Source organism: Heterodontus francisci, chromosome 5 (assembly GCF_036365525.1).
Source record: "Heterodontus francisci isolate sHetFra1 chromosome 5, sHetFra1.hap1, whole genome shotgun sequence".
Classification (NCBI taxonomy): domain Eukaryota; kingdom Metazoa; phylum Chordata; class Chondrichthyes; order Heterodontiformes; family Heterodontidae; genus Heterodontus; species Heterodontus francisci.
In genome coordinates this window covers 166,468,411-166,481,883 of record NC_090375.1, presented here as the reverse complement: position 1 = coordinate 166,481,883, position 13,473 = coordinate 166,468,411, and the positions used below count along the sequence as shown (strand labels likewise).

At 46.9% G+C, this 13,473-nt stretch overlaps 1 protein-coding gene across 1 annotated transcript; it reads right to left on the bottom strand.

The window, feature by feature from the left end:
- Window positions 1-12,122: 12,122 nt before the first annotated feature.
- On the bottom strand, window positions 12,123-13,050 carry LOC137370294 (putative nuclease HARBI1). The gene is made up of 3 exons (XM_068032672.1): window positions 12,913-13,050; window positions 12,552-12,841; window positions 12,123-12,459 (listed from the first exon to the last, which is right to left on the bottom strand). The coding sequence occupies exons 1-3, from the start codon at window positions 13,048-13,050 to the stop codon at window positions 12,123-12,125; spliced, it is 765 nt and encodes a 254-aa protein (XP_067888773.1).
- Between the last annotated feature and the right edge of the window lie 423 nt (window positions 13,051-13,473).

Here is a 13,473-nt window from a genome sequence, read left to right as displayed (position 1 = left end):
GCAAGGCCTGGACAACGTAGGTCAGCCAAGAGCGACATCTCAACTCAGTCCATCTTCGCTGCCTCTGGAGAATCCTTGGCATCAGGTGGCAAGACCGTATCTTCAACGCAGAAGTCCTCGAGGTGTCCAACATCCCCAGCATATACACCCTACTGAGCCAGCGGCGCTTGAGATGGCTTGGCCATGTGAGCCGCATGGAAGATGGCAGGATCCCCAAGGACGCATTGTACAGCGGGCTTGTCACAGGTATCAGACCCACCAGCCATCCATGTCTCCGCTTTAAAGACATCTCCAAACACGACATGAAGTCCTGTGACATTGACCACAAGTCGTGGGACTCAGTTGCCAGTGATCGCCAGAGCTGGCGGACAGTCATAAAGGTGGGGCTAAAGAGTGGCGAGCCAAAGAGACTTAGCAGTTGGCAGGAAAAAAGACAGAAGTGCAAGGAGAGAGCCAACTGTGTAACAGCCCCGACAACCAAGTTTATCTGCAGTGCCTGTGGAAGAGTCTGTCACTCTAGAATTGGCCTTTATAGCCACTCCAGGCGCTGCTTCACAAACCACTGACCACCTCTAGCGCTTACCCATTGTCTCTCGAGACAAGGAGGCCAAAGAAGAAGATTTTGTTCATGTTAAATGAAGTATCAGTTAATACAGTATGTAGAGCTTACAGGCTGAATTGTGTAAGGATGCAAATAGCATTTCTGTGTCTGGGTCTGATACAGGAATACATAGAGTGTTTGCTACAGCCGTTTTACCTTAGCACAAGCACTCTGCTCAGGCCACTGACAATGGGATTGCCAAGACTCCTTTGACAGCACCTTCCAAACCCATGACCTCTACTACCTAGAAGGACAAGGGCAGCAGACAAATGTGAACACCACCACCTGCATGTTCCCCTCCAAGCCACACACCATCCTGACTTGGAACTATATCGCTATTCCTTTGCTGTCGCTGGGTCAAAATCCTGGAACTCCTTTCCTAACAGCACTGTGGGTGTACCTACACCACATGGACTGGAGCGGTTCAAGAAGGTGGCTTACCACCACATTCTCAAGGGCAATTAGGGATGGGCAATAAATGCTGGCATAGCCAACGACACTCAGATTCCAAGTGTCTTCAATTGCTCAAGCTCTAACTCAGAGGACTGAATTTTTGCCATGGAGGTGGGAAACAGGAGCCAAGTCTGTTTTGAGGTCAGAAATCCATCTTCAGTGGCAAACTGACTAAAGTTCAGATTTTCACGAGGATGAGCCCTAAATTGATATGGAGTCCAGTTTCCTGTCCACATTAAGCCAGTGGGGGCAGGAATGGAGTTTGGTGAGATAAAGTGTGGAACTCATTTAGATTCCCCACGTCAGCCATCACTGAGGCTGCAGGTTCTCCTGAGGGACGGATCTGCGATTTGTGCCAAAGCCTTCTACAGCCCCAGAGGGAAGCAAAATGTCACGTGGAGCTGGAGGCCTGGCACCTGGGACAGGGCAGACCCTCGCTTCATTGATGCCAACCTGGATCTACTGCTGGAGGCCATGAGGAAGATGCGGGAATTCCTCTTCCCAGAGGATGAAAGGAAGAGGCCACCTCGCCATGTGGGGCACTTCTCTGTTCAGCATCATCTCCTTCTGCCTCCAATTCCTCTTCCTCTCTTACCTCCTGCTCCTGCTCCTCCCCCAGTGATCTGTCTCCTTCCAGGGCCTCACCATCCTCAATGTCCATACCTCTCTGGAGGGCCATGTTATGGAGAGCACAGCAGACCACAGAATGACAGAGACCCTTACAGGAGGGTATTGGAGGGCACCACCGGACTGGTCCAGGCACTGGAATTGCTTCTTCAGAAGCCCAATGCCACCTGCTCAATGGTTGTCCTCGTGAACAGGTGGCATTGGTTGTATTGCCTCTGGGCCTCTGTGTGGGACTCCTGTAGGGAGGTCAGTAACTGTGTCTTCAAAGGATTGCTTTTGTCCCCTAGGATCCATCCACATACTTTGGGGGCTGGAGGGAAGATCTAAAGCAGCCAGGAGTGGCAAAGGATAAAGGAGTCATGGCAGCTGCCAGGAAAGCAAGTGCAAACATGGAGGAAGCTCTTGTTGTGGTAGCAGACCAGTTGGACATTGAGGGGGTGGAAACCCTTCCTGTTGATGGATCTCACTGGCCGGTCGCTCAATGCCTCGATGGCCACATGGGTGCAATCTGTCCTGCCCTGCACTGGGGGAATCCAGTAATGGAGGCGAAATCCAATTCCCTCATACCTGCAAGGCCATGTCTGTCGTGAAATGAATGGTCAGTCCAGCTCTGACAAATAGGGCATCAGTGACCTGCAAGATGCAGTGGTGTGCAGCCATTTTTGAGATGCCACGAAGGTCCACAGCTGATCCTTGGAATGAGCCAACAGAAAAGAAGCTCAGGGTCCCACAGTGACTTTGACAGACACTGGCAGGGCATGGTGACAAGTGCTGCGAGGCATGAGACCTTCAGCGATGAAGGAACAAATGTTTATGACCATCTGCCTGGAGAGTTGTAGCTCCTGCAGCACTGGTTCTTGGTCATCTCCAGGTAGCTACATCTTCGGCAGTAGATCCTGTGGTGAGGGTTTGGCCTCTATTGCCTTCCTGACCCTTTTTCCTCTCCCATGTCCTCCTGATGACCAGGGTGCTACCCTTCCTATGGAGGGTGTTGTCCCTGGGCCAAAATCTGACAATGGTGCCAGCATTGCCAGCTGCAGCCTTCCTGAAAGACAGGGGGCTTCCCAATTGTCCTTGGCATCCCTGCCCCTTGCTTTCTGCCACCGCAATGTCAGGGGGGTGCGAACCCTCTGCAAAGCCTGGGCCCTGAGTGCCCACTCTCCATGCCACCTGTGCAGTGTCAAAGACACCCCTTACCAACTGCCCAGTCTATCTTTGCCCCACTGACCCTCTTATGGGGCCGGGTTGATGTCCTGGGGCAGCCATGACTGGCTGTCCACTGTGACCTCGCCTCCCTTTAGCTGTTCAGGGGCTGAAAGCTTCTGAAACCCATGCGCCACTTTAAATATTCCAGTCTCCCCCTTCAACAAGCTCTAAACAAGCTTTTTAACAAGTTTAATTGGCCTCATGAGAAGGAGAATGGCATTCCTGTCCTGGCCTCCCCCTGCCCCGGTGATTATTGCCAGCACTGGGATCAACACCTTGAAATTGAACCACTGCCCGGCGCCGGTGTTTTTGGGGTCCCCACCACCTCCATTCCTGACTTCAGGTGGCCCCCATAGTTCAGCCCAGAGTTTCTGAGATTGAGGAGTGGCAGAACGTACGGAAAGTTGAGAATTTCCTGGACTGCACATTCCAAGTGGTGGTCACCCCACAGCTAGAGAGAGTTCAGGAAAATAATAAGTGGGTGGCTCTCCAGCAGGATAGGATGGGGCAGGCAGTGCAGGAATCTTTCAGAGAACATCCATGATACTGTGGGACAAATAACTGTGCAGGGAGACACTGCAAAGTGTAGAAATCCTATAGTCATCAGGGATTCAATAACCAGTAAAATAGGTATTTCTGCAACCACCAACATGAATCGTGTATGGTGTGTTTCTACCCTCGTGCCAGGGTAAAGGAAATCATTAAACAGGTGCAGAACATTTTGCAGGTGGAAGAGGAGCAATCAAAAGTCATGGTCTGTGTTGGAATCAATGACTTAGGTTGGAAAAGGGTGAAGGTCCTACAGACAAATTTTTAGATGCTCGTGAGGAAGTTAAGTGAGGAGCTCAAAGATAGTCACCTCTGGATTATTCCCAGTGCAATGGTGGTAGTGAGTATAGGAACAGTAAGATAAGACAGGTTAACACATGGCTAGAGAAATGGCTCAGGAGGAAGTCCTTCAGATCCCTGCAGTGCTGGGATCAGTTTAGGGCAGAAGTGACCTATATAAGATGGATGTGTTGCACCTCAACAGAGCTGGGATCAATGTCTTCGCAGGCAGGTTAACTAGTGCTGCGGGGAATAGGGTTTGACTAACTTGATAAAGTTTTTTAATGAAGTAGTGGGGAAGGTTGTAGATGGTTATTCATTGTGTTGTGTTATTGGTGGTGCCTTCTGGTGAGCTCCTTGGTTGCTTTGAGTCTTCAGTGACGGGAACAGCAGCAGGAGCAGTAGAACACCAGGTGGCAGCAGCAGGTGAACACCAGGCAGGAGCAGCAGGAGAACACCAAGCAGCAGCAGGAGAACACCAAACAGCAGCAGGAGAACACCAGGCAGCAGCAGGAGAACACCAGGCAGCAGCAGGAGAACACCAGGCAACTGCAGGAGAGCACCAGGCAACAGCAGGAGAACACCAAGCAGCAGCAGGAGAACACCAGACAGCAGCAGCAGGAGAACACCAAGCAGCAGCAGGAGAACACCAGGCAGCAGCAGCAGGAGAACAACAGGCAACAGCAGGAGAACACCAGGCAACAGCAGCAGGAGAACACCAGGCAACAGCAGGAGAACACCAGGCAACAGCAGCAGGAGAACAACAGGCAGCAGCAGGAGAACACCAGGCAACAGCAGCAGGTGAACAACAGGCAGCAGCAGGAGAACACCAGGCAACAGCAGCAGGAGAACACCAGGCAACAGCAGCAGGAGAACACCAGGCAGCAGCAGGAGAACACCAGGCAGCAGCAGCAGAACAACAGGCAGCAGCAGGAGAACACCAGGCAACAGCAGCAGGTGAACAACAGGCAGCAGCAGGAGAACACTAGGCAGCAGCAGCAGGAGAACAACAGGCAGCAGCAGGAGAACACCAGGCAACAGCAGCAGGAGAACAGCAGGCAGCAGCAGGAGAACACCAGGCAGCAGCAGGAGAACACCAGGCAGCAGCAGGAGAACACCAGGCAACAGCAGCAGGAGAACACCAGGCAGCAGCAGGATAATGTTCTTCTTACCAACATTCAAAGTTCCAAGCTACAAAGGTTCCAAATCATGCAAAGCTTTACCTTCTCCATCATTTCCTGTCCCAAGTCCCACTCAGTTTACCCTTGCCCTCAACCCTGCTTTGATTCTAAAATTCAAATCAAACTTTTACATAACTGTGGCCCATCCTCATTAGGCAAGCTCCTCCAACCTTATGCCCTCCTCTCTTCCAACTTGAGCCGATTGTCTATTTACCTCATCCCTATCCCCATCTCCCTCTCCTTCAGACATCACAACAATACACTTTGGAACTCCTTTCTGCACCTCTCCTCAGGTTTAAAAGCTTTCTTAAAATCTATTTTTTTCAAGCACATTGTTATACACCTGCACAAGCTTTTCTTCTGCTCATTTGCCTTAAAACATTTTGCTGCCTTAAAAAGTGCACAATTACTGCCATTCTAATGCAGGGATCAAATGAAATGTTTTTGGAAATTTAGCAAATTTATTCTTAAAGTTCCTAATTATCATGAGTTTTTTTAGCTGTTTTAGCTTTTTATCATAGCCTAAGGATAGTGCTTTCTCCAATCTCTAAAGTATAATGATACTAAATAGCTATGTATTTATTTATCTCTGAAATAGAGAATTTTGGTTGACATAAAAGTCATTGACTTTGCTTGTAGGTTTCTGCTTCATTACAAGGAGAATGTTGGCAGCAGGGGCCTTCTCAAGGCATTCAAAACAAAGCCATCAAGACAATGTATTTGAAACCTGGTTTAATATGCATTTTATTAGAGAAAGGATATCTTTTAGCATCACCTTCAATTTGCAACCTGCTTCCAGATTTCTGTCAATGAAAGACTTTGGTTAGCCTTGATGAAGACTGTGGCTGAGAATGGTGCTTCTAACCTGCCACCATCGGGAAATCGGTACACGGGAAACTGGATACTCCGACCTATTTTTTACCATTCCCGAGAATGATAAACGGAAATACAATGTAGCCGGTTCTCTGCTGGTAAGATTTATGTTCCCAAACAGCTGCTTCACTCCATTACTCAAAGTCTGACCAGGTAATACAGCAAAATACTGAATTCAGAAATTCTTCGCAGTTTGGAACATTTTCAAGTGAGAGATAACTCTTGGGCAGGGGGTGGTGGTGGTCGGCAGTGGGGGATGGCAGGGTGGGGTATAATTTGAAAATCTCTGCACCACATGTAGCAGCACATAGCAATAAATATCTGCTTGCAGGACCTCATTAAATGTATACTTTATGTATAATCAGCTGGCACACGAACAAATGCAGGAACATTTTGTGGCAATCAATCAATCTCTGCAGGCTGACAAAGGCAAAGGAATAGAATTGCTGAATGGTGATTTCCCCACCTATCACCCCCTTGCATCTGCATTTACATTTACTGACTGAAATAGATCAATAAAGGGCTCTGTAGTGTAGCCTTTCAAAAGGATATTAAGATTGCAAAGAATTTTCAAGGATGGGCAGGTGCTCTGTTGTTAAGTGTCCATTGGTGACGATGTTAAATTAAGGAATTCACCTGCCCATTTAAAATAGCCAGATTGGATTACCAATATTTTCTTTCCATCAGCATGAAAGTTATTCAGACAATACTTGCGGGCACTGTGTTGCATATTAGCTTAATTCAGTCACAATTTACATTCCAGTTGGATATTTTGATATTGTTTCAATTACAAGATAATGTGGACCATAAGGGAATATTACCAATATCAGACTTAATGAATATGCTGATTGTTTCTGTTTTGACTAAACTATCAAAGGATCCTATTAAATGCATCATTGCCCATTTCCCCACTCAGTTCTAATCGTAAAATTGAACCAAAAATACGTATTGCGAGATTAAAAAAGGCACTTTACGCTTAATGTGCCCAGATCAGATTGGCAGACTGCCTGCAGGACAACAGGCAACATCTTTTAGTGAGGCATCTTTTCCTATGTAGTGCCACTGTTGAACTGTAGCCATTTCTGAGGATGATGGGAAAAAAGGTTTTGGCCATATGGATTGGGATTATTTGTGACACACAAAATTGGCTTCACTCCCAGCTGATTATTAGGCTGGTGAGATTTATGTTCCCAAACAACCGCTTCAGTCCATTACTCAAAGTCTGACCCCTTTGCTTTTTAGAATGGGTAAGTGCTAATGTCTATCTCAGTTGCATTTCTTAGTGGTTGCTTATGTATATTAAGATAGCAAAGCACTACTAAAGTTACACAGTGAGCCAGATTGATTGAAAATTTGACATTCCAATTGCTCTTTTCCTGCTCTTAATGGTACCATTTGTCAGGCTACAAAAGGAATTTGGCAAAATTACCTTGGCAGATTTGGTTGGATCTAAGTTCTGGTCATAAGACGCCCTTAACCTTCGCTGGGCTATCTGGGTAGCTGTTGAGAAAGGTTAATGCATTTTTTCTTAGGAAGAAAAGAAAATTGTGTGAGTGAATGACCTTGGGCCAGTACATGGACCTTTCAGTTGAAGACAGTTCCAGAACTGCATTAATAGAGCACCAGAAGTAGATTACTTCCCTGTTGTTTGGACTGGATAATTGGGAATGGTGTGAGTGGTTTTAAAAAAAGGGGAAATATTACTTTTCTATCAAATAAGAGTTAAACAGATAACCCCAGCAAAACTAAAGGCATTGTTAATGTCTAACTCATTGCACCTAATATATTCTCCCACCCTTGTCCATGGCAATCTCTTAAACCTGGCCAGCTCTCAGGGTATCTTCACTTCTCAGGACTTGGTGGTGATAGGCTATTTCTGACTACGTCGTTAACCCCTGAACCACCAGTAAACAGCTGCTTTATCTGAAATCCACTATCTCATTAACTGTTGAAAAATCTCTCCCCAGCTCCATCACAAACTTATTCAAATTCAGTGGCTGGGATTTCACGGGACCCGATGGGAAAGAGAAGGCGGAAGTGGAAGCAGGTGGCAAAAGTCCTTCCACTCCGACCTTGTTCCCGTAGAGATCTCACGCCAATTAGCAGCCACTCAGCGGCTGGGGATGGGCTTTCAGGCAGCCACGTCATCACCTGATGCGGAAGGAAGTTCTGGCGCCATATTTGAAAGGCTCCCAACATCCGAGCCCTGATTCAAACATCTGTTGCTGCAGCTCTCATCCCTGCAAATATTCTCGACGTCTCAGGTCTGCCAACATCCAGTTGACAGTGACCACTCCAGCATCCTCCGAAGAAACACGCAGGAGAAACGCACTTGTAGGCATGGTAGAAGCAAGATCCTGGATGGCCCTATGGTTCAGTGATGACTCCCTGTGTGTTCTCCTCCAGGCTACTCGGGCAAAGCGGGAGGTCCCCTTCCCCAGGGACAGAAGGAGGAGACCTCCCCACCCAACCAAGTAAGCCTGGACAGTGATTGCAGAGGATACCAGAATTTGTTGGTTCATCTGGAGAACCTGGCTGCAGTGCCACAAGCGCGCCAGTGACTTTCTCCACTCCGCAAGGGTGAGTACCCAACTCAGTTCCCTTTGGAAGACTGAAAATGGACAAATATGAGGGCACGGATGGTGGTGATGGATAGCCCACCATGCCAGTGGCAATGAGTAGAGGCTGCAGCATCTCATCCATAGGAATGGCTGCAGCTCTGTCTAGGCTTCACACTGCCGACTGTCACTGGGTGGCTGAAGAGAGATCTAATGGCACATGCATGCCATTGACCCCAGGCGCAGCAGCAAGCATGCAAAGTTCTCTGGCATTGTGTTTGCTCTAGTGCTTAACTAATGTTTTATACAGTTCTAGCGTAACATCCCTGCTGTTATATTCAATACAGCAGCTAATAAAGGAAAGTATCCATATTGCTTCTTAACCACCTTATCTACCTGTCCTGCTACCTTCAGGGATCTGTGGATATGCACACCAAGGTCCCTGTGCCCCTCTACACTTCTCAGCATGCTACCATTTATTGTATATTCCGTTGCCTTGTTTGACCTCAGCAAATGCAGTAAATTCCAATCGGCACTTTTCTGCCTGTCTGAACAGTCCATTGTGACTTCCTGCAGTCTGCAGCTTTCTTCCTCACTATCAACTACGCAGCCATTTTTTTATCATTTGCAAACTTCTTACGACAAAAAGCAAGGAACCCAGTACTGAGCTCTGCAGGACCCCACTGGAAACAGCCTTCCAGTCACGAAAACATCCATTGACCATTACCCTTTGCTTTTTGGCCTTTACTACGTTATTCCACCCCTTGCCCAAGTTAATTCCTTCCCCTCATCAAACAGAATGTTAAATTCTTGACTTTATTTTCATATTGCTTTATTCCTGGCTCCACTCTTCTCAAGCCTTATTTCCCCTCTTACATCCTTCAGTTTTTCAACTTTGACCTTTTGTTGATCCATCCTTCCCATTAGCTGTCTCATCCCTACTCTCTGGAACATCGGGCAGTATTTTATACATCTCACGGCGTTCCTGACAGCAGAAACATAAGTTGGCGTCACTTCTGCTTCGCCCTTTTTGCCGTTTCCCATGCAATTCAAAAATTACTGTTCCAGCGGCGGGCACGGGAGACACGTGGGATAATGCGGCAGGGACGGATTTTCAGTGGTGGAACCCACCGCCATTCTTCAAAGCACCATTAATGCATCATTTGACATGTCATTAAATCAGCACTTTCTCTTGCAGGAAAAAAAATGATTAGAATCTGGGTCAAAATCTGGTAGGATGACACAGACAGGTCCCAGTAGCTGAGGGAGCATGTGTCAGGTGGGCCCCCTGACAATCGGAGGACTGCTGGGGACCAGGCCCCTGCTTGGCCTCATCCAGATGATGATCCTCTGTTTGAGGCTACAAGAAGACTGCCGGAAATTCTGCGAAATCATGGGGAAAATTTGTCAATGATGCCTGGGGTCATGCGTGGCTTTGTGCATGCCATGAAGGAGTCCATGCAAGCCATGACGTCTGTCATATCCCAGGCATATGAGTATATGGTTTCCTCAGTGGAGAGTTTGGCAAGCTCCATGGTAAGTCTGGTTGAACACTCGACCCATATTGTTCTGACCTGCACTACCTTGTTGTAGCTATGGGCTCAATGCAGCAGAGTCTAAGCGAGAGGGGGACAAGAAACCTGGATCTCCCTCCGGGTGACCCTACTCTTCAGGGAGACAGGGAGGTGCCATCATGCACCCAGATGGAGGAGGAGCATATGCAACTGCCCCGGGGCCTTCCTCTCAGGACACTGCCAGGGTACACAGCATCTCATCTTCTCCCCACCCCCAACATTGACCCCCTTATATCCAGCCAGTGAGCACAAGGAGGATACTCAAGCACCAGTGCTGGAGACTTCCAGTCCGGTGGAGCCCTCAAGGCCTCATTTCTCCAGAGAATGCCTGCCACTGTCATCCAAGGCAATGGGGCAGCGCAATGAGCAGACTGTCTCCATCTCGGCTGCTAATTTGGGGTAGCACCCAGACTTAGCGGAAGGAAAAGGAAAATTAAGGAATTATGAGCATGAAGGTGACACAGGTGTTTAAAATAGTGTAACTGCAAATGATAATTTTTAAAATACATTTATATGATTTGATTTTTGATGCATTCTCATATCATTTGACGTTGTCAAGCTGAAAAGGGTAATGATTATTGGTGCTTTCTAGCTGGCACGCATTTATGCTTACTGTCATGCCCAGTAAAGATGTATCATATTCCTAATTATTCAGATATAAACTTTATTCAATGTGAACTCCTTGAAATTGACTTTTCCTTTAAAAAAAGTACACAATGTGCTGCAAAGATGCCACCAAAGGTCAGATGACCTGGCCTGTGTATTCAAAAACTGCCTCACTGCCTTGAAAAGACAGGAGGATACAATCCAGACCAAGAGGTGTCAACAACACCCATCCTGAAACCATCAAGCAACATTCCTGAATTGAATGGATTTATTCTGAGACAAAGAAGGTGTGAAGCAGACTCATTTAAACAGAATGGTACCCATGAGATATCAATAAATAGCCATGGATTCCATATCATTGTCCATTGTGTGGTCACACCAGGAGAGAAGGCCATGTGTCAGATAACAAAAATGCTAATGTGATGGATTTTCACCTTAAAAGATAGTCCCCCTGGAGAGAGAAGACAGAGATCAAGCAACATCACAGAAAGCAGTTCAGCTGTGGCAAGAAATTCAGCCAGGCAAGGAAGGAGCCCTGCTGCTAATTCTACACTTTAACTTGCTGCAGCAGAGAACTGAAAGTGGCCACCATCTCCAGCCTGAAGTCTTAACCACCCAAAATCTGCAACACCTCAACCAGTTTAAGACTACAAACACCCTGGCCCGCACCTTTAAAAAAGACTGTCCTCCTGAGAAAATTCAACAGGTTACCATACCATAACATACCATACAAACACCTACCTCACTTTAAACCACATACCCTTCTCCTCTCTATCTATCTATCTATTCTTGTGTATGCAGGTCTGAATGAATGTGTGCATGGGCGGGGTTGTAACCATTTCAGGAATTGCATAAAAATACATACTTATCTCTTTTTTTAACTTCCAAGAAAACCTGTCATTTGTCTGTTTATTTGACCGTAAAAAACTTTCATGGGCTACCTCATCATTTTAAACAAAACACTATTGCTGTCAGTTGGGAGGTGAACAGTGGGAACCACCCATATCCCTTACCGCCTGTTTGTAACATTACAATGGATTTTTGGAAAGGACCATTATGTTGTTTTCTTTGACGCTGGAGCCTTCAGTCTTCAATGACAGCTGCATGTAGCTTGAAGATTTGTCACAGTATTCCATAGTGACATGCTTTCTAATGTAAGTTCTGTAGGCCCTCCCTTACATGCCTTATATAGGAGCTGTTGCGGCTCCATCACAACCTGGATCTATTTTGATGTGCAGGTTTAATCAAAGTGCTGTAATGGTGTAGCAGATTGTGTTCAAGGGGTCATATATGCAAGACACTATTTCCATGGAGACACAGGTAGTTTACAATGAATTTTATAACACATAGGGCATTGAGCACATCTCCACTGCAGTTGCAATTGTTGATGATAAACGAGACCTGCTTTTCGATTACAACAATGAATCAGGTCACAGGGGTATGAGAACATTCCGTGAAGTTAATTTTTTTTTAAATTTTTAATCAATTGCGTGCCTCACTCTTAGCTGAAATGGGAAAAGATAAGGTTCTCTCTGATGTCCCGTGCACATCTCTCCATGGCCCTAACATCCTTAAAATTCTCATTCACATTATTGGACTCCTCCTCAGGCTCTTCCTATTCATCCTCATCCGAGAAGGACTGCTGTTCCTCCCGTTCTTCTGCATGCAAAATATGCCTGCGTTGCATTGCCAGGTTGTGCAGTGCACAGCAGACTATGATTATTTGTGAGACCCTCTGTGATGCATACTGAAAAGCCCCTCCAGACTGGTCAAGGTAGCGGAAGCAGATTTTCAGCAATCCAATGGTGTGTTCGATGATGGCTCTGGTGAATGTGTGAGCAGCATTGTATCGCTTTTCAGCTGTGTTTTGGAGATGCCGCACTGGTCTCATTAACCATGTCAAATGTGGGTAACCCTTGTCACCCAGGATACGGCCGCCTAATTGGGATGTGCTTCAAAAAATCCTGGTGGCTGTGAGTTACACAAAATGTATGAGTCTTGATAGCTGCTGGAGAAACGAGCGCAGACCTGCATGATGTTTCACCTGTGGTCACAAACTAGTTGAATGCTCAAAGAGTGAACACCTTTGCGATTAACAAATGCAGCAGTCTGGTCCCAGGCAGCTCTAATGACCACATGAGTGCACTCAATCACCCCTTGCAGTCTAGGGAAATGAGCGATGGCACCGAAGGCCTCTGACCTTGTTGCTGGGCTGTCCTTGTCTATTGGGAAATAGACAAAATCATTGGCATGATGGAATAGGGCATTGGTCACCTCTTTGATGCACCTATGGAGCGCAGCCTCTGAGATGCCACACATGTCACCTATTGAGCCCTGGAAAGTACCACTAGCAAAACAATTGAGTGCAGCCGTCACCTTGAGGGCAACTGGCATGAGATTCCCACCAAAATCTTGTGGTTGCAGGTCATGCTTATGATCTCCCAAATTTCACTGGCCATCTCACATGACATCTTCATTGCCTCTCGGACATTTGAAAGTAGCTTGCCCTTGTCCTGAGGATGTGCTGACATGCCAGCGTCCATCTTCTATAATGCCTTCCCTGGATGGCATCATTCTGAGCAGCCTCACCCTCTTGTGCTGCCTGCTGCTGGTGTTGCGGAAGCAGCTGCTGAGTGGCAAGAGCCCTCCTTAGTCGCATCCTCTGCTCTTATTCCCATGGTAGCAGAAATATTGGGTGTACGAGATCCATGTCCTTGCAGCTTTGCAACTAGTAAAATAAGACCAATGTTAAAAGTCACCATGGAGTTCAACCACTAAAGTAATGAGCAGACAGCTTGTATGTGCCTAACTTTGTACACAACCTAAAATCTACCCACCCATCACTGGTCTCCTCCCACTTTGATTTGCAATCCTTGAATGGCCATGTGGTCTCCAGGATCATTTGAAAAAATGGTGCATGTTACAATTAAGGCAATTCCACCCTCCTCCTGCTACCTTCTAGCCTC

Excerpts from the sequence above, each read along its gene's own strand:
- LOC137370294 (XM_068032672.1), bottom strand. The coding sequence starts at position 13,050 with ATGGACGCTGGCATGTCAGCACATCCTCAGGACAAGGGCAAGCTACTT. Across the intron at positions 12,842-12,912 it reads CCTGCAACCACAAGATTTTG|GGCTCAATAGGTGACATGTG; the intron begins GTGGGAATCTCA and ends GGTACTTTCCAG. Across the intron at positions 12,460-12,551 it reads CAACTAGTTTGTGACCACAG|CACATCCCAATTAGGCGGCC; the intron begins GTGAAACATCAT and ends GATTTTTTGAAG.